This window comes from Syngnathus acus, chromosome 10 (genome assembly GCF_901709675.1).
Source record: "Syngnathus acus chromosome 10, fSynAcu1.2, whole genome shotgun sequence".
In the NCBI taxonomy this organism is placed as follows: Eukaryota; Metazoa; Chordata; class Actinopteri; order Syngnathiformes; family Syngnathidae; genus Syngnathus; species Syngnathus acus.
In genome coordinates this window covers 6,991,390-7,011,654 of record NC_051095.1, presented here as the reverse complement: position 1 = coordinate 7,011,654, position 20,265 = coordinate 6,991,390, and the positions used below count along the sequence as shown (strand labels likewise).

General features: G+C 44.1%; 1 protein-coding gene across 2 annotated transcripts in view; it reads right to left on the bottom strand.

The window, feature by feature from the left end:
* Positions 1 to 11,966, bottom strand: part of LOC119129719 (protocadherin-1-like) — an 81,383-nt gene extending 69,417 nt beyond the window's left edge. Inside the window, exons 1-3 of one of the 2 annotated variants that reach the window (XM_037263106.1) lie at positions 11,409 to 11,966; positions 6,450 to 7,263; positions 120 to 2,303 (exon numbers count right to left, since the gene is read on the bottom strand). In XM_037263106.1, coding sequence (XP_037119001.1) covers positions 120 to 2,303; positions 6,450 to 7,259 — 2,994 coding nt within the window. In that variant the 5' untranslated portion in view covers positions 7,260 to 7,263; positions 11,409 to 11,966. The remainder of the gene's footprint in view (positions 1 to 119; positions 2,304 to 6,449; positions 7,264 to 11,408) is intronic. The other variant, XM_037263107.1, reaches the window with a different exon arrangement.
* Between the last annotated feature and the right edge of the window lie 8,299 nt (positions 11,967 to 20,265).

Sequence of the window (20,265 nt, the reverse complement as noted above, 5' to 3'; positions counted from 1 at the left end):
GACTCTAGGTTCGATGAGTGCAACTTTGGTCTACGTACTTTCCCGGGGCCAAACTACCACACCCCGTCGGTCCAATAGATGTCCCGCTGGTACATGGGCGCATTTGCGTAGTGGCCTACCTGTTTGCTGCTGTATTTGGGCGGGTTGGCCTTGTAGCTGTAATCCGAGTATTGGTCGGAGCCTGTGGAGTTGTTGTCACCCGTGCCCACGAAGGTGTTAGTAGCAGGGAGGTCCTGCACCGCCTGGTGCTTCTTGGAGGCAGAGGGCGACTGCGGCTGAAGTTGGATAGATGGCAGCGGCGAGTTAGAGCGATAGTGGCGCCCCAGATCGGGGCTACCCGGCGGGTAGTTGAGGGGCAGATGTATCCGGGGGCTGTCGCTTACGGCTTCGTTGATGAGGTTGAACTTGAGGCCCTTCTGGAGGCTGGCCTCCTCATCATCTTCCAGAGGTTTGGCCGGTTTGGGAGCTTTGCCTTTCTTGCTCTTTTTGCCCTTGGAGTTTTTGGGTCCTTGCTTGGGGGCATACAGGTCTTTGCTCTCTTTCTTTCCGGCTTGGTAGCCGCTCTTTGCGTCCTGCTGGAGCCTGTGCCGGATGACCACCACGGCCACAATGACCATGATAACACCGGCGATTCCGGCCAGGCTTCCATACAGGATGTTACTACGCTGTGCCAGGGCATAGTTGGGGTCCCCTGCGATGTCCCGGTCCAGGGGGGTGTACAAACTGTGCCCCACCAGAGCCTCAACCAATGACACATTGCCCTTGGTGTCATTGACAAAGACATGTACCAGCGCGGTTGTGTGACGGCGTGGCTTGCCTTTGTCCCGAACCTGAACCACCAGCCGATGCAGCCCGTTGTGCTTGCCGGTGAATTTCTGCGCCAATGTGATCTCCCCCGTGGTGGGCGAAATATGGAAGAGTCCATAGGGGTTACCCCCAGTGATGGTGTAGTCCAGCTCAGCATTAGGTCCGGAATCAAAGTCCTCAGCATCCACTACCGCCACGAGGGTCTCCAATGGGGTGACAGGGCTCAGGTATGTGTAGGATGAGTTGGCAGGTGTGGTGACATAAGGGGCATTGTCGTTGTCGTCCAGTACATTGATGGTGACGCCCACATAGGAGGAGCGAGGTGGGTCACCGGCGTCCACCGCCTTTAATTGGAAGGTGTAGGTGCTTTCCTTCTCTCGATCGAAGGAGATGCTGGACAAAATGTTTCCAGTGCCATTCTGGATGACAAACTTGCCATTGTCGGGCTCAACAAACAGCTTTACTCTGGCATTGTCGCCCTTGTCAATGTCTGTAACAGTGACCACCCCCACGGGGTTGAGTGGTGGCATGTTCTCGATGACGGAGAAGCTATAACCGCTCAGCATGAATTTAGGGTCATTGTCGTTCCGGTCCAGGATGTTAATTATCACTGTTGCTGTGCCAGTTTTGCTCGGGACGCCTTTGTCGGCTGCCGCCACACGAAACTCGTAGCGCTCTATCTCCTCACGATCCAACAGGTTCTTTACTCGAATCTGGCCGCTACTGCCGTCAATTTCAAAGAGAGTGGTGGATGAGCGCTCCACAATGCTGTAGACCAGCTCAGCATTACTGCCACTGTCTGCATCAGTGGCCAGCACCTGTAGCACCTTGTCACCAGGCTGGTTCCCTTCAGCAAAGTCAACTTCCACAATGGCTGGGGAGAAGATGGGTGTGTTGTCATTTATGTCAGTGACCTGCACTTTTAGGGAGTTGGTGCTAGACAGAGCGGGGTTGCCGGAATCCACTGCCACGATCTCAATCCTGTAATCCTTCACTCGCTCGTAATCCAGCAGCGTGGTGGTTTGCAGGAAGTATTTCCTTTTACGGTCATTGCTGGACTCACCCAAAGGCTGTAACTGGAATGGGACATCGCCGGCTACCACACATGTCACCACCGCATTCTCCCCCTCGTCACGGTCCGACACTTGGACCAACGCCACAGCGGTGCCCACCGGCATGTCCTCTGAGATGTTGGCGATTCCATCCTGGTGAGTTACTAGGCCAATGCCGCGGATCTCGATAGTGGGAGCATTGTCATTCTGGTCCCGGACCTTGACGGTCACCAGGACTTTGGAGCTCTTAGAGTTCGGCCCGCGGTCTTTGGCCACAACGAAGAACTTGAGAATGTTCTCCTCCTCACGGTCCACCATGCCTTTGACATAGATGATTCCTGTGGAACGGTCGATGCGCAGAAGTCTCTGGAGTGCCTCGGACATCTGGTGCAGGCTGTAGTCGATCTCGCCATTGGTGCCCGTGTCAGCATCGTTGGCGCGGACCTGAAAAGACAGACAACATGCGTTTACCCTTTCAAGGCTCACCACTTGAGTCCCAAATGACAGAACCATGAAAACATTTGAAGACATTACCAAATAAGTAGTATAATAACCCCTAACCAATTACCCAACCCATAAACCATGACAGCTCATTTATTAACCTTCGCCGTATCCATAACTCCACTCCTAACCCTGCTCTTTAGCCTAGCCCACCAACCTTTACTTGAAATTCTAACCCACTAAATTTTACCGTTGACCCTAACCCTAGACTCGACCTCTAACCTAATTTATTAAACCTAACCATACACCTACACAAATATCATCCCTACACCATTAACTCTAAACATAAACCCAAACCCTTTCCTTACTCTTTCTCGCTAATCTCCAGATGGAGCCAATCCCATAATCACTCAGATCTAACCTTAACCTAAACCCATAACACCTAAGCCTCGGTTGAAGCCCTAGCCCACCAACTAACCCAAAGAGTAACCTATTAACTTTAACCCCAATTCTAAATCTGACCCCCAACCTAACCTACTAACCCTACATATAAACCAATTTTATCCTAATCCACCAAACTCGCACGAATAAATAACCTTAAACTCTGACCATAACGTTCAAGCAGTTTCCAACATAACATTTTACTGGACATGTTTGTTCAACTAAAAAGTCCAACAGACTTTCATGACACCAGACGCATTAGTCAGATTATTTTCCGTCTTACTCCCTCGCAAAAAGTTATAAAGAGAGACAGCGACTAGCTAAGTTACCGCTAAAAACATTTCCCCTCCGTCCAGCTGGAAGCTAGAATCATTGAGACAGGCGGCGGCTCATTGCCCTTTAACGGACACAAATGAATGTTAATGTTCTTCTTCTTAATAGGACGAAAGCACAGCCTCCACTTGGGAACATTAGCAGCGGGAAGGGAGGACCCATCATAGCCGCTTGTGATACGCATTCACTCAGCCAAATAAAGCAAGTTTGATTAGGAAAACAAGAGCTGCTCTGAATGTCCAATTGTCCTGGCACATAACGTTCATTCATCTTTGGAGATCATTAGAAGAATTGTGTTTGTCTTTTTAATACTTTCTTTTCATGGAAAATAATAAGATGGCTACATGAGTGCACACTAATGTTATTATTTTTAGAACAATACCCTACACCTGTCAGGAGAAATAAAAGTCTTAATCAGACTTTTGACATGGGGGAACAAACGCTATTTTTTCAACTAAGAGAATTTTTAAACAGGGTCAGTGTACAAACAACTCAAGGAAGTGCACTTCGATTCTTGGCATAAGGGAGCGTTATGACGGGAGTTATTCCCTTAAAAGGTTCTTCACCTTCCAAACATGTTTTCGTTCTACCCTAAGTGACAAATCCACCTAAAGCCTACCCCCAAACTATAATACACACAAATGCACGTACACACACGAGCCTCAATAAATATTTACTGGAAAGCAGTACTTGATACAGACATGCTCAGAAATTCACCTTGGCAAGTGAGACACTCTTACATCATTGTAGCAACACAGTATGTCTCTTTTCTTCATTCTGGGGTCTGCCATCCTCAAAAAGGATTGAAACATTATACAAATGTTATGCAGCTGAGAAAGGCCCAAGTTCGCAGCACAAATCATATGAGTGGGGTGAACGGTTGAGACACCCACTTTCTTGACCTACACTAAAACCCTGAGGCGGACTCACGGAACCTAAGCCCAACGCTAAACCCGGGCCATTAGCCATAAACCTTTATCCTAACCTTGACCCCTTAATGTCTACCACTACCAAACCTCCTCATCTTGAGCAACCATTAAGCCTACCCCACTAATCTTATCCCTAACCACAAAAGTATGATTGAATGTCCAAGAGTTGTATTGGCACGTACTGTTAAGTTCAACTCATCTTTAACTTTGGAGCTCAAACTGGAAGACGTTAGTGTGTCTTTTCTTTCTATTTCATGTTAATAAAAAAAATGATTAATTCAGCAGCCGTGTTCTCTTTTTAAAGCAACGTCAGGGTGTGAAAGGTTGCTTCGCTCCGCAGAATCCTTGAGGCATTTGTAAGAGCAAGACGGGAGGTTCATCCGACCTCCTAATCAAAATCTTCTTTGCCCCTTGCCGAGTGAAATCCGACAGTCGGAAGCTGCTGATTCCAGTCGCCAGCGGTTAGCGCTGAAGAAAAGATCATTTCTCCTGCCCATTGATTTGCTTTCCAGGCGGGAAGGCTTTAAGGAGCGCCGCGTTTCGCCGAGCGGCCTGTAAATTATTGACAGCTTGGGGCAGGATTGCCTATCGAGCCGACGAGCAAACGGCCGACAGAAGTGCCGTTTGTCTTCCACGCTAACAATTAACCAACGTGACCCGCTCTGACGCTTTAGCTCACATTTCTTTTTGTAGTCGATCGTCTTCGCTTGACCACTAATAAGGCAACTTGACTTTTTACGTACGCGATTCAACGTCCTGTTACCGGGATTTAGAGATTGCGAGTCGTCCGTCTTGTATTGATTGTCAGAGAAAAGATGCAGCGGACCTTATCTAAAAACCTCCCATGTCAAATGACTACTACAAGATTAGTGTTGAAAAGGACAACCGCAACTAAGGATCAGAAAATGTCAATGCCTGTAAACAATCAATTACAGCCCATCATTTGAAGGTGCTTAAAAGTCACAATATGTTCTGGATTCAAAAGCACACAAGTAACAAAGAATGAGGTCAATTGCGACTTGTCCTGTTGATCAAGAAAGAGAGAATGCCAAGGGGTTGTTTAAGCAACGTAAACTCTAAGAAAATATATGGATTGCATATACAGAGTAGGCAAAAAGTGTGTCGCCAATTCATAGTCTTGTTTTTGTGTCAAACTGTATTCCTTTACATTTCTTTTCAAATAAAGCTTGCTACCTCAACATTAAAATCCATCTAAGGATAGGTGGATTCATTAAACCATTAATTGAATCATATCATAAAATCTACAATCAGATGCATACTTCCATATCTGAAATTAAGATTCAAAATGGTTTGTCATGGAAATGAAACTTTGGGGGGAGTTATTAATTAAGGTTGGGTTGTAATTTTTTTTTAATCAATATGTTTCACATTTAGCCGCATTCATTTGAAAAGGTGTTACGTGACAAGCATCGCCTTCAATAATAGCAATAGATAATCCCTGATTGGCTAGTGACCGCTCAGAGTGACGAGGAGGTTTGTTGCAGAATCGGCTAGACAGAAGTAAAAAAAAAAAAAGCTCTTCCCAGAAGCCGCAGTTAATGTTTGACTGAGGTTGACATGCCAACAATCGCCTCTTTCACTAGCGCTACGTCACATGCTAACAAGGCTACCTTATGGGTGACTCACATGGAATTTATCACCTTGGCAAATCCTTACTGTCGCAAGTCTGTGACAGTGTGGAAGATAAAACGGGTATGTTCAGTGGCAGAAGTCCAACTTGGGAAGCAGGGACCACTTCCGACCAAAATTATTGACAGGTAAAATTACAGTCCGACCGACCACTCTGCGGTGTAAAAATTGCTCTTGTACACCAATTTTGCAGAATCTATAGCCCAAGATGGCTGTGTGAAATCACAATCATTTCTTTGGCTCTTCTGTGTTGCAAGGAGTTTTACTGCAATATTTTACGCCAGACCTTGTCACACATCTAAAACCCCTTTCACGCTGCCCATAAAAGGAAGCTTTTCCCCATGTTTCTGCGTGAAACATACCGGCACGGAATGAGAAACAAAGATGTCTGACGCCATTTTTATGTCACACTTGCTACCACACGGGAATATGTGTTACTGTGCAAAAGAACGAATGTGAACAAAGTCAGCGACGGGGACCTTGATTAGACTCTTCCAGGGCCACAATCATCCTCCCCAGCTACTCGACGTCTACATTTCGCCCGTGGTAAGTCTTGAAAGATCGTGAGAAACATGAGGGACTAGATCAGCATGTGCAAGGCCTGGAAGGAATGCACAGCATTCGTCGTAAACCGCAAGCTGAACCGTTGTGCACCTTTGAGTCTTTGGGACTCAGCAGCCATATCTTCCCACAGTACCGTGGGAGACCGTGACAAAACTTAGCAGGACTTCAACAGTGGTGAAAAGAAATGACAAAAATCTCACTTTTTGTACTCTACTTTTTCGATTCTACTGACCTGCAGCACCGAGTGTCCCAGCGGGCTGTTCTCCGCCAGCTCAGCATCGTAAAGATTCCTCTCAAACGTTGGCGCATTGTCGTTCTGGTCGGTGACGACCACCCTCAGCAGGGCGCTGCTGGCCCTGGGCGGCCGCCCACCGTCCACCACGCGAATGTTTAGGTCGTACGAGTCCTTCTTCTCACGGTCCAGGTTCCCCTTAACAACCAGCTGGGGCACCTTCTCGTCCGTGTCCACCGCCACCTGCAGTCCAAAGAGCTGTTCGGCGTCGGGTCCCGTGCTCAGGTAGTATTCGGCCACGCCGTTACTAGCGGCATCACGATCGGTCGCCATGGGGATGGAGAACAGAGCCCCCACGTGGGTGTTCTCAGGGATAGACAGGGTGAGAATGGGTGAGGAGAACTGGGGCGTGTTGTCGTTGGAGTCCAGAACCTCGATGCGGCCCTCGATGAGGCGAGGCCCTGATCCGATGCCTTTCACCATGTCCGTGATGGACACCTCGAACTCCAGGTAACATTTGTCATCATCAAAGAGGTTCCGGCAGTCCCTGAGGGTCTCGCGGTCAATGGAGATCTCGGTGGTGTAGATGTCGCCTGTCTTCCCGTCTACACGGAGGTAGGGAGAGCCCACCTCTAGCTTGTACAGGTGCCCGCTGTCAGGGAGCCCCTGGTCCGACGCCAGGCTGCCCACCAGGGTGTTGGGCGGCTGCTCCTCGAGGACCCGGTAAAGGATGTCGGTGGGGGTGGCGTTGCACCACGATAGTAGTGCCGCCGCCAGGTAGAGTAGGAAGTGCCGCCTTGGGGCCGCCATTAATCTGGAAGACAAAAAAGTGGAAAACCGTTTAGGCCAGAGGGTGGAAGACAACTTTAACTTTGCGACGTGGTAACGTTGTTTGAGCTGTGTACACGTTACATACAAAGAACAAGTGAGGTTATTGGAGAGCCAAGTGTTCTAATTCTTCTATTTCAAGTCAGCAAAAGAGCAGCAAATGCTCAGCCTGTTGCTGCTGGCCACTCATGTTGCCTCCCTGCTGTGTCACAAACACACACATACACACACCCTTCCATTTGGCTGTGAATGAGTGTGTGTGCTTTCTTTGAGAACCGGTAAATAGTCCACTGATCGCCAAGGCATTTCACACTCCCTCGTTACCGTGGAAACGCCGCAATCACTCAAATTGTGTCACCTTGTCATCCGATGCGTTACGATGATTATTATGGAGTGTCTAACGTCGCAACTGCGAAATGCACGTTTTGTTCATGTATGGCCGCTGCGTACAGCACTGTTGACTATTCCTGCTGCTTTTCGTCTACATAAACAGTACATACATGGTGTAACATGATATTCAGTCCAGGTATGTTTTTGTCATGTATACGTAGTTGTCACTCTGGTTCTATTGTGTACTGTGGATCTAGTTTGTTGAAGAGAAAAGGATTTGATCATCTTTTTGAAGTACGTAATGCTACAATAAGCAACGAGCTAGCTCTTAATTTAAAACAATCTTTCCCTAGATTTCTGTTGTTATTGTATTTATTTATTTTTTTTGCTTTGATCCATTCTGAGGAAACATCAATGTGGGAAAGTATGAAAAGTAAATAGACACATATTCAGAGTGCATGTGAATACACACACACACACACACTCACGCATGTCAGCACGCATGTCAGCAAAGAGCATGTGAATGCCGCGGCTGGAATTTAGTGAGACATAAAACAAACTTCTCATGACCTCAAAACACAAAAGTCACAAATGTCACAGCATGCTTGTGTCAAAACGTTATGCAATACATGAGAGACTAAAAGCTATTTTTGAAACTTGTTATCCTTGAGGGATTCATCACAATTGCAAAAGTGATGGAAATGGTGGTCTGGTAAAAAAACTAACAAAAAGGCTTGTTTGGATTTTAAGATGTTTGCTTGCTCTTGTCCTACAAAGTTGGATGAAATTGTTTGACTTCAAATGTTTTTACAAACATTCACTTTTTCAAACGTTTTCTAATGTTTGTCGTCTGCAACCTTTAATGAGGTTTTCGTGTTTTGCCATGCGATCGGTTCAGCATCGGCATCACGGTACTTTACACAGGTCTAGTATTCAAGTCAATTTAGTTTTCTTTGACAAAGCTACAACAAGACAAAAGACACACAGCGGAAATGTGAGTGTGCGTGTGTGCGTGCATGTGTGTGTGTGTGTATGTGTGTGTGTGTGTGTGTGTGTGTGTGGGGTCCAGCCAGGGCGCATGACAAAAGGGATTACACTAATGACTCCATTCACATTCTATTGTTTGATGCAGATTAACACACACGCACGCACATCTATTGACATACAGCAATCTACAGTAGCCAGTTTACGTTGTGCTTTACGTGATACGTGTTGAAAATGCCAACTTTTCATGAACTAAAATGAAAGTAAATCCAAAGTCACAGGACTTTTCATGTTCAAACCAAACCAACAAGATGGAGAATCAGATTCAAGGTTGAGGACATGAGGAAAACAAAACAGAATAAAAATATCGGCACTTTTGGCAAGTCACCTGAATGCATCATGCAAAAAAAATAAAAAATAAAAGCAAACCTTGGTGGCAGGTGTTAACTTGTTGAAAGAATAAAAGTAAATCCAAAGTCATGTGACTTCTTCATATATATATATATATAAAGACACACGTGCTAGGGCAAAGGTTACTGCATGGAATCATCTTTCATGAGGGATGTAGATGTTTATGAAAGATGGCGTGGACATGTCTACTTCCTGGACATGTTTGAGTCACACTCTGGGAGATACCCGACACGTTGCGTTGACAGGTGTCAGGAGGAAAACAATAACCAGACGCACACATGTGTCATGAGGTTGGCGGCCTACTTGACAGGAAGTAGGGAAGGAGGTCAAAGTTGAGTAGGCCGCAAACTGTGAGCTGTGCATGTAAATAGTCTCCAGCCAAACCCTCCTTCATTCACGCGCTTTCTTGCCCCTCCGGCAGAACCGGAGAGACCGGATTCACCGCCTCTGACTTACACATGCGTGCACACACACACACACACGCACGGATAAACACACTGAAACTCTAAATCCACTTACAAGAGTCTGTGTGTTTCAAAGACAGATAATAAAAGATAACACAAGTTCCTCAAGGCCTGGGGATAGCAGTATAAGGACCCAATTATAACTTTCTCATTCTTATCATTTTTAAAATGACACCCCCTCCTTGAATAATTCTTATCATTTTTAAAATGACCCCCCCCCCGGAAAAAAAACATTGCTATTGAGTGAATTTGGTGCTTGTGTATCCCGATGAGAATGCACAGTAATGAAAAGCCTGCTCAGCAGTAAATTGAAACTGCTTTAATTCTTATAATTTATAAATATTTTACCCACACAATGAAATCTAGTTTAAGGGTGCATTTATATACTCCCAAAAAATGCCCAGGTTTCTCAACATGTGTATCCTTCTGGAAATTTTCACTTTTATGGGTTCCTCGCTACCATCCTCAATATCCCCAACATTCACTCATTAGTACACTTAGTAAACTTTAATTTTTAGCATTTTATTCCTATTCCATTATACCTCCTTATCATTTTATTCCTGTGACAAAATCATCTTTAAAACATGCACAATTTTCCAAACATTTATTTTAGGTGGAAGTGTACAAACCTTCGGAACGCTGGACATGTACCACCTCAAAATCTGCTTAATTTGCATAAGTCAAACATTTTCTTTTGTAAATACATCAGAATGATTGGAGGCAACAAACAAAATTGCAAATTCCCCCTACATCATGTCATCATCTATAGGTGTAGGGGTCTTGGCTGCCCCCCCCATCCAATCTGTATGTTCTAAACATGGATAGTCAAGGCTTGAGTCTTCAAGTTTTAGGCATCTCATGTGAATCATTTTTGCATTATTTCTATAACAATTTTGAAGGCTTCAACACACGCCGGAATATCTTTGTAGGTCCTATATACAACCCCGCCCAGGAGACAACCCCCCCCCCCACACACACACACACAGAGCTTTGAAAACATGTTTCGAGCATGGGTATCCAAAACCACTCAATTTTCATTCATAATAATTTTTAACATTAATCCTACGATGAAATTTGAATAGGCTTGCTCTCAAAAACATAATTTAACTACACATACAGACAAGATCCTAGATAACCTCCCCTTGGCTTTTAAACTATTCCCGAGCACCCCCTCCCAAAAATTTAGAAAGCACCTGGGCTTGCCACCAGCCAAGCTTCAAATTGCAAAGAAGTCCATCGTGTCAGGAACTTACATATCCGGAACATCGCTGATGATGCAAAGAAATGCGCTTTTCAGGTCCCGAGAAAGATGATGAGGATGTGATTGCGTTCATTTTTAATGATTCCAAACATCAGCATCAGCCGAAAGTGGATCTGATGGATATCAAATGCCGCATGCATGTTTGTTTTCCTTGGACGCACAGAAATCACACTTCGTTAATTGGTTTTGGGGTCATTTCGAGGCAGAGGTCCAACTAGGACCCTCTCCATTGCGATTCATTTGTCTTAGCTCGCAAACACAAAAACGGGGAGGTGTGGTGACCCTTTGAGGAAAGCTCGTCAAAAATTAGCTCCGGAAACACAGTCTGTCAAGGAGTTCACAAACTTGAGATCAGACAGACTTTCTTTGTACTCAGATCGTTGTTGTATATGGAGCCCACCAGAACGCAAACCAGCACGACTGCTGGTGTCAGGCAGGTTCTATTGGATTCTGCTGGACGGCGGTCGATACGGATCAATAAGTGCAATGAAGGCGGAAATGAACACGCTATTGGTTTTAATCTCGAATTCATTTGGACAACAAGTGTCTCAAATCGCAACATTCTTCAACAATGCACATCCGTTCTTTAAACTATTTTAAAATATCTTTGAAAGCGAGTCATTGTAGTTCAAAAGAATCATGGAGAATGTGATGCATGTGAGCAGGTGGCTGTTTTCCTACCTGGAGCGGGTGAGCGCTGCGCGGTAGCCTAGTTTGGAGCACTCCAGGCTCCGCTTGTCGTCGGTGTCCACTCTGGAACTCGGGGAGTGCGAAAAAGCAGGAAAAATGGGATAAAAATCCACACGATTGAAGAGTGAAAAGCAGTTGAAATCCAATGAAGCCAAGAGAATATTCCTCTCTCAATTAAGTCCACTTTTTGCGAGTGAGATACGGATCAGCCGTCTACGCGGCGGAGGTCCGCATCACGTCCGAGGTTCTGCGAGGCGGTGGTGGAGGAGGTTCTGGTTCTTTGGAGCAAGAAGTGAGCGGGGGATGTAAACAAATTTAAGTTAAAAGGAAATGGGGGGGAAAGAGGATAAAAGATTATCGAAAGAAAGAAAAACTCCTCTGTGGTGTCAATTCGCAGTGCCGTCCGATGCTGTCCGGTTCCGGTGCGCCTCGGCTCGGTTGCTCGCTGCTTACTCGCGTGCTGCTAGGCTGCCGCCCGGGTGATGACAAACTGAAGCACAGTCTTGCAAGCTTGCAACTACTCTTTCGCTCGCGCTCTCTCTCTCGTCCTGTTTGTGAATGTCTCTCTATCACAGGGACGGGAGGAGGGAGGAGTGCTGTGTGCGTGCGTGTTGGAAGGCAAGCGGGGGGGTCGGCAAACGGTCTGGAAGTTCTTCTATTTTACACCATTTATATTCAAATAAATTAAAAAAAAAAACATGTTGGCATGGCTGTTTTCCTCAAATCAAGAAGCGCTTTAAAAGCTTTTGTAATGATTTGCTTGTCAAGCCACCCAACCACGTATGCACATTCTGACCTCAACATCAAACGCCCCACACCGCTTCCCTAACCTTCGTATTTATCAATCTTTTCCGACTACAATAAATAAAAATCATTTATCTTTTGCACTTAACCATTCTCGAGCGGCAGTGTGTGCGAGTGGCTGTGCCTGTGCGTGCGTCGCGGAGATCCGTGAGGTTGCCATCTGCCGGGCTTTGACCGCCCCCTACAGGCTACATTTGGAAGGACAAGGCGGGGGACTTGGTGAAGTTCTGCATAGCCACCGTAGATCGTATTTGCTCATGTTCGAGCAGTTACATGCTCGTTTGAAAGAGGCGGACGCAATTGAAATTTCGATTGGGTCGCAGGCTTGTGACAAGAGGTCATAGAGGAGAGTCAACACGGTAGTCAGGAATAGTAAAGAAAGAGACAACAGGAAAAGGAATTATATATGGACGGATAGATAAGCTGCTTGAAGCTGAGGCATTTAGTTTTTGTCTGTGTGTATGTGTTAAGGACTTATGTAGTCTTAGTTTTTTTGAGAGTGAGTGCGCTTGCATGTGTTTATGTTTAAGAGATTACTTATTATACTGTACTTTAACAGTGTTGATGTATCCGTTTTTATAAAGTCGCTGATTCTTTATGGTGTGTCCTTTTGTTTTAGTTTCTTTGTGTCATAAGCCTGATTCCAAAATGTATTAGTTGCTATGCAGTTGCTGTTTCCCTTATACAATTTGTCCTGTTGTTATGTCAACCTTTATTCTGATGCCTTACAGTATATAAACTCGGTTTACCCTGCGAGAAATTATCAGTGAGTCAAGCTTTCTTTCAGGTAGCGTGTCTAGTTTTCTTAAATGCCCAGGCCTGCTGCTTTCTGTTGATACTCGATAAAGACTTTTAATCTTCAACTTTTGTATCATGACTGCTTCTGGGTCTCCTCTCATGACAAGTTTTGATTTCAGTAGCAGCATTTGATACGGTGGTAGCCGTAAACAGCCAAGCAAATGTTAATAAAATTATGTACACATTCATATATTTCATACTCAAGTTGTTGTTTAATATTTAGAAATACAGAAGTTCTTTGTTTTCACTTGATCAGTGAAAAACAACATCACTCTAATGTACAGTATGTTGAGTAAGATTTTGTGACTTCATTCTTCCCTTGCTTGAACAAAGACTTCCTTTTTAGCGACGTGACTTGACTTGCTTGATTTATTTTTCCTAATTGGAGCTTGAAACTTAAAGGCTACAATTTGAGACTTGCCCTTATGTGATTTACGACCACCTCTGGTGGCGACACAGACTGTATATTTGTTGCTGTATTAGTACAGAGTTCAGAGAGCGGGTCATAGCCATTCCAGTTTAATATTTATTTATGTGATGTAATTGACGGTGTGCTACAAATTCATCTAATGACAGTTTGCACTCAGTCTTACTGTATCACTTCAAGACTACTAAAAAGTCCAATCATGAAAATAAAGTCCTCATTGTCAACTGGCAGGAAGAACATAATGGTTTTCATCCTGTTGGTGTCAAATTATAAGAATATATGCATTGATTGACATGCACGGAAACTCAACTTTGTTGTATGTACACGATCCATCCGCCTGTCCGTCGATCCACCCATCCAAAACCAACCAACCAACCAACCAACCAAGCAAGCAAGCAAGCAGAAGAATAAACTGTGGCTCAATAATTTGCTTTATCTGGGCTAGTGTAGATTGTGTGTGTGCGCGTGTGTGTGTGTGTGTGTGTGTGTGTGTGTGTGTGTGTGTGTGCGTGTCTGTGCGTATGAGCATACGTGTGAGCGTGTGTAAAAACTAAAAGCAGCTTACAAAGTGTATGTGGATTATCTTGTTCGGCATCTGTTCACTACAAGCCAAAAACATCATTAGAAGCATTATTAAAAATAAGAGATTAAAAACACATTATTAAAAAACTCATAAAAAAACATTAAAAAATAAAACCATCATTGAGAACATTACAATACGTCAGTAAAAATATTACAAACACAAAATAAAACTAAAAGCATTATTCAAATTACCATGATCAAAATGCAATATTTAAAAAATTAACATAATAAATTATATAAAAACAGCCAAAAGCATTAAAAACATGTTAAATAATTGTTTTTTGTAAATCAGTCCATGAAAGTAAAACACCAGTACTTTTTTTATTAAAAATCCTAAATGAAAAGATGTGTTAAACAAAAACACAAAGATAATAAAAAACCTTAAAAAACAAATTAATAAAAAATAATGCTGTTTGATGTCATAACATGAAGTCAAATGACAATAAAAGCACAAATAAGAAATATTCAAAATAACATCTCCAGAAGGAGTATTAGCTTATGAACTCCAATGATGTAATGGCTCCAAGCCCCGCCCACCTGGTGTGCAGCGTGACAATAAAACAAGACGAGGACACGTCTACTGGTTGCCGTTTTCCCTTTTGTTTGTTCTGTTTTTTTTTTCTTCCCGAGGGCGGACAAGAAGTTTTTCTCCGTGGTCTCCGAGCCCCCCAGCATCGCCGCTCGCTTCCCGGCATTCGTTGCAGTCATTAACCTTGTTGCCCATGCGTACCGAGTGGTCGCCTTTAATATCCTCATCAATATTCTCCGGACGTTCACCTTGGTACAGTTCACAGATGCACAAACAAGTTTAGAAAACATGTTTATTGATTCGCCAAGTTCACTATCGTTGCATTTTTATTTGACATAAAACCATCATAAACATTCAAGACAATTTATTTGAATTGAAATAATGGATAGCTCATTAATCAAAATGCTAAGCTACTAATACAAGGCCTTTGGTGGTGAGGTTAACTACTAGGCTTGCTCCATTAGAATGTTCAACAACTCTAACGGAGTTTTTCATTAACAATTTAATCGTACTACTTGTAAATCAAAGGTTTAAAAAATCCTCAAGTACTGAGTAATGAGGCTCGCTTCAGTACAAACTTTGGAAAACCTGTCTGCAATTGAAAATACAATACGTGTAAAATTAAAAGTTCCTACTTTCTTCATCAAGCCGGGAGCGCCAAAGTCACGAAACAACAAAAGCAAAACATTCAATCACAAAGAATTAAAAAGACCATAAGCGTCTTCATTATCCAAGGCCATTCAATTAGCGATGCAAGATGCTATGCTAATAAGCTAATAATCGTTCAGTCCTCAGACTCACACTTTTTTTAAAAAACGTCCCCCAAAATGGAGACGTGGTGGAAAAGTCTTTTCAAGTGCTGACGATAACTCATTTGCCTCAGGAGTTTAACGACCTTATACAACTCTAAACTTCAATCACCATTTTGTGCAAAGTTTTGACCCTTTGGGCCACCATAGTACTCCCTCATGTTATCGTTATTACTACCGCTGTTGTTCTTTGTATATTTTGCACTGTTCCAGCTACTGTAAAATCATAAATAAGTACAGACATTGTTTTACATAGTTGTACTTTTCATCACTTTTGTTGTACTTAATGATTTAATTCTTTGAAAATAGCACTGGTATTGAATTACAATGCGTTAGGTCATGAATGGTACCTGTCACTAAACATGCAAATTAATTAGAAGCACACAGTAAACATCTTTCAATAAGATTGCAGGGATCTTTCCCTGAGGGCATGCACGCACGTGCGCACGCACACACACACACACACACACACACACACACACACACACACACACACACACACACACACACACACACACACACACACACACACACACACACACACACACACACACACACACACACACAAACAAAAGAGCTGAGAGAGTAAATAGGAATCAAAGCTTTGAGACAGAAAACAAAAGCAACGACAAGCCCAAAACTTGTCACAATTAGTGAAACATTTGTTACATCAAACAAATCGCTGTTAATTATACATGCACACACACGCACTGTTGAGAATTGAGGAGAAATGACTTTATCACGCAGTTTCTACGTTGAGAATTTCTCAAATGTATGTTTACAGTGTCACTTGATGCTAGGCAGACTTGATCAAAAGGCCAATGACAAAAAATGTTTAATAATGCCAATTCCAATTTAAGACGAGTCAGGTTTTCATTTGAGCTGTTATTGGTTGCTTGACAGAATTCTCCCGCAAGCCGACGAACCAATGCTGTAACTTTAATTACACCAGTTCATTTGTAGGCATCCATCCATCCATTTTCTGAACCGCTCAGTCCCACGGGGGTCGCGGGAGTGCTGGAGCCTATCCCAGCCGTCATCGGGCAGTAGGCGGGGGACACCCTGAACCGGTTGCCAGCCAATCGCAGGGCACACAGAGACAAACAACCATTTGCACTCGCACTCACACCTAGGGACAATTTTGGAGTCTTCAATCGGCCTACCAAGCATGTTTTCGGGATGTGGGAGGAAACCGGAGTGCCCGGAGAAAACCCACGCGGGCCCGGGGAGAACATGCAAACTCCACACAGGGAGGGCCGGAGGTGGAATCGAACCCGCACCCTCCTAACTGTGAGGCGGACGTGCTACCAAGTGCGCCACCGAGCCGCCCCCATTTGTAGGCATTTTAAAAATAAATAAATAAATATAAAAGAATATCTGAACTCTGATGTTAACCAAAACATTACATTAGCCTTGACAAACTAGAGTTAATCGCCATCTTTCCCAGCTGCCTCGAATGTAGCACGGCCGAGCGGCAGCGGCATGAGCGGTACCCCTGACGGGTGATGGAGGCGGCCCACCCGAGGCCCTGGCCTGGGTGCGCGGTTTGATACCCGTTGGCGCTCATTACGGGGGTGGGGCGCCGTTCAGGAAGCGCACCTGCCGGCAGCCAATAAGACGCTGCCCCCACAGGTCCCGCCTACACACGAGCGCGTCTCAAACGCACTGTATGCTGCCAGGGAGGTCAGGAAGAAATCTAATTATTATCATTATTATTATTTTATCCTGCAAAAAAGTCTTCATCCTGCATTTAAATAAACTTCAACATTTCATGCAATATCAACAAGTTATTTTTGTAATTCACTACTTTTCCAAATTGGGAAGCAAAATCTTGATGGGAGTTTGATTTTAAAGGATCACTGGAAAAGGACAAAATAGTAGTAGTGGTCTTTCTGTGGCTACCAAATTTCATGTTGCGAAGGCAAACTGGCTTTGAGGGCTGAATCTTGTAATTTGCACCCAGCTTTTTCAAAATGATGGCTGTGTGAGGTTCACCATAGTTAGCACCATGGCTAACCTTTAGCCCTCCGGCGGTGTGTTTGTTGCGCTGATGTAATGAGCGCAGGCGGGCGGCGGTCATATTAACGGTGCCCCTGAACACCTCGCTACCATTTGCAGCATTTCACCTTTAACTCCTCACCAGCACATCGGGAGACTTTTTTATTTTTTTATGAAGATGTTCATGATGTTTCATTACCTACAACATGAGGAGGTTGAGGGGGCAGGGAGAGGGAAGTACGGGGGTGGAGGTGTGATGATGATGATGGTAGGGAGGTTAGCTGGCTTGCAGAAATAGTAAATGAAAAATAATGATCATGTTTTCCACTTTCTCCTTTCTACCTCCTTCCTTCTCCTCGTCTTGCTGCTCCTCACTTGAACATTAGCACATATGAACAACATGAGGTTCACTTAAAAACGCTTCAAAAATTCTCGCCTGGACTCCTGCACATCCTGTGCCATTTCTCCCCCGTCGTCTCTTTTCATTCTTTTCATTTTCACTCGTCAAGTCGTGCTCTCTCCCTCCTGTGCTCCCCCCCCACTCTCCTTCTCATACTCCAAGTTTTCCTTCTCCTCGTCTATTTCTTCCTCATCCTTCCATTCATCCTTATGCTTCTCCTCCACCTTCCTGTCCCCGGTGTCCTCCTCATTCCACTCAATCCCTTCTCTGCTTTTCTTGGCTCTATGTTCACCCTACGTAGGCGTCTCTCCCTAGTCCAACCAGCAAAGCGTCTTCGGTCCGAGTGAATCATCTCACCTGAGGTGTGCCAAACCGAGCCCGGCTCTCCGCTGCCACCACACACTCCCGCTTGCCAGAAAGCCAGATTTCCCTCGACAAAAATCTTCACAAATTACACATTTATGTTTTTCCATTCACAATCCTCCACTAAAAGTCTTGCCCAGTGTAGACTATCAGTTAAACATAATTTGCCGCAGTAAATTCTTTTTTCAAATTAACAAAGCCAAAAGCAACTTCACCACTTTCTCACAAGAGAAAACTCTTTTGTGTTCCCCAGCATCAAAGATCTCCTGCGGTTGTGAGATTGAGCTGAAGCAGGTTATTTCTGGACTTGAATGTGTGAAGAAGGTGTCAACGGTGCGCAGATGAGAAATAATAAAAACATCTGCTAACAAGTGCGTTAATTGGCATCGCTGCGTGCATGGAGTAAACATCAGACAGGGGAATTGTCAACCCCCCCCCCCCCCCCCTCCCATAAAAGAGGCAATTTCCAGACTTTCTGATTGAGATTCTCTGGCCGATCACGGCTTCCCGTAAGAGCTCCGCTAAGGTCTTAATGGCGGCTGGCATATGTCTGCTAATCTGATTTGTGTGATTGAGTGGAAGGAGGGAGATGGACTGGAGCCGGAAGAGAGACATTTAGGGATGAATGAACACCACAGATTGTGTTGTTGTGCATTTTGTCGAGCGCTTAAGTGGGTCATGTGCACCAAGTGAGTTGTGTAGTATCCAATTCCAAACGTTCTCCTGGAAGTAGCGGACTGACGTTTACTCATGGCACAATTCGCCATCCAAATATTTCCGATTCAATGAGTTGATTCTTTGATTTTAGAGCTTTTAAGGAACCAAATCAACAAATAAATTGCAAGGTCATATTGAAGTTAAAATTCTCCTGCTACATTTATCCAACAGTCTCCAAACTTGGTGAAGCCAAAGAATGTAGCACACCTTTTGTTTATTTACGTTTAGTGATTTATTGATCTTTACTTTAAGGAGAAAGTCTCGAGTCAAATTCACTCGATGACAGGGTCAAAAATTTATTTGCAATAAACCCTATCTCGTTATCAAAACAACTGTTATTATATGCAACATTACACAATAAAAAGATGCAAACAGAAAACAAATGTAGCCTCTGTGGCTTGAGCTAAAGATAAAAAATAAATAAGTAAAGGCCATTCATAATAACTGTAAAAAGGGGGGATTACCCAGTGCGTACGTATTTGCATGTTGTGTATTTATTCCCTGTTCAAACATTAGCCTCTTAGATGTGGGTCACCCCCGGACCCACGCTGGTTAACCTTTCACCCCCGGACACAATAAACCGGTGGATTAATCAGGAAGGCGCATTGCCGACCAGTCGCTAATCCGCCATAATCCATGTTCGTTCGATCGCCTTTTTGGCTGCAGATTAAGAAGCGAGAGCGCTAAAACACTTTCTCGCCACGGTAAAACACAAGAAGAAGAAAAGAAAAAGCATAGACCAAGTGTTTACATATGAGGGAGGGGAGGAGGCGAGGCATAATCCGAGCCAGGACAAAGCGGCGAACACAATTAAAGCAAGGTGGACGTGTAGGCAGATAGCGGCCGGCGCAGCACGTTTAATCCCTGATAAACTCAACACTTAATCCATCGTTTAGGCCCAAGAAACAACACGTTTACAACCACACAATTTTTTAATTGTCCACTTGGGATGACTAAAGCTCCTTAACGGGGCTACAAATGCCAACAAGAAAACAAAACAACAATAGAAACCAAAATGACTATGACTGAATGCGGCTAGAATCGAGACGAGCTGAAACATTGTAGCATAGCAACGTAGCACAGTGTCGTTGCATAGTAGGGCCAACACGGCGTAACATTGCGGTATAAAATCAAACCAGATTATTGTATACGTATTATTATCACAGTGTGACATCACCATATGTTAACACCATAGCTTAACATTGTAGAAAATATCGTAGTTTATCATTGTGCTGTGCCGTTTCAGCATAATGTTGTAGGATAGTATCATTTCTTAAAATTGTGCCGAGGGGTGGAGCATTTTTTCAAAACTGTCCAAACTACTCAATTTAACAGTTTCGACTGATGTGATTTGATTATCACGGAAAGAGAACTCGAGGATATGCAATGTAATGAGACTCGATACAAACGCAAGATATAAA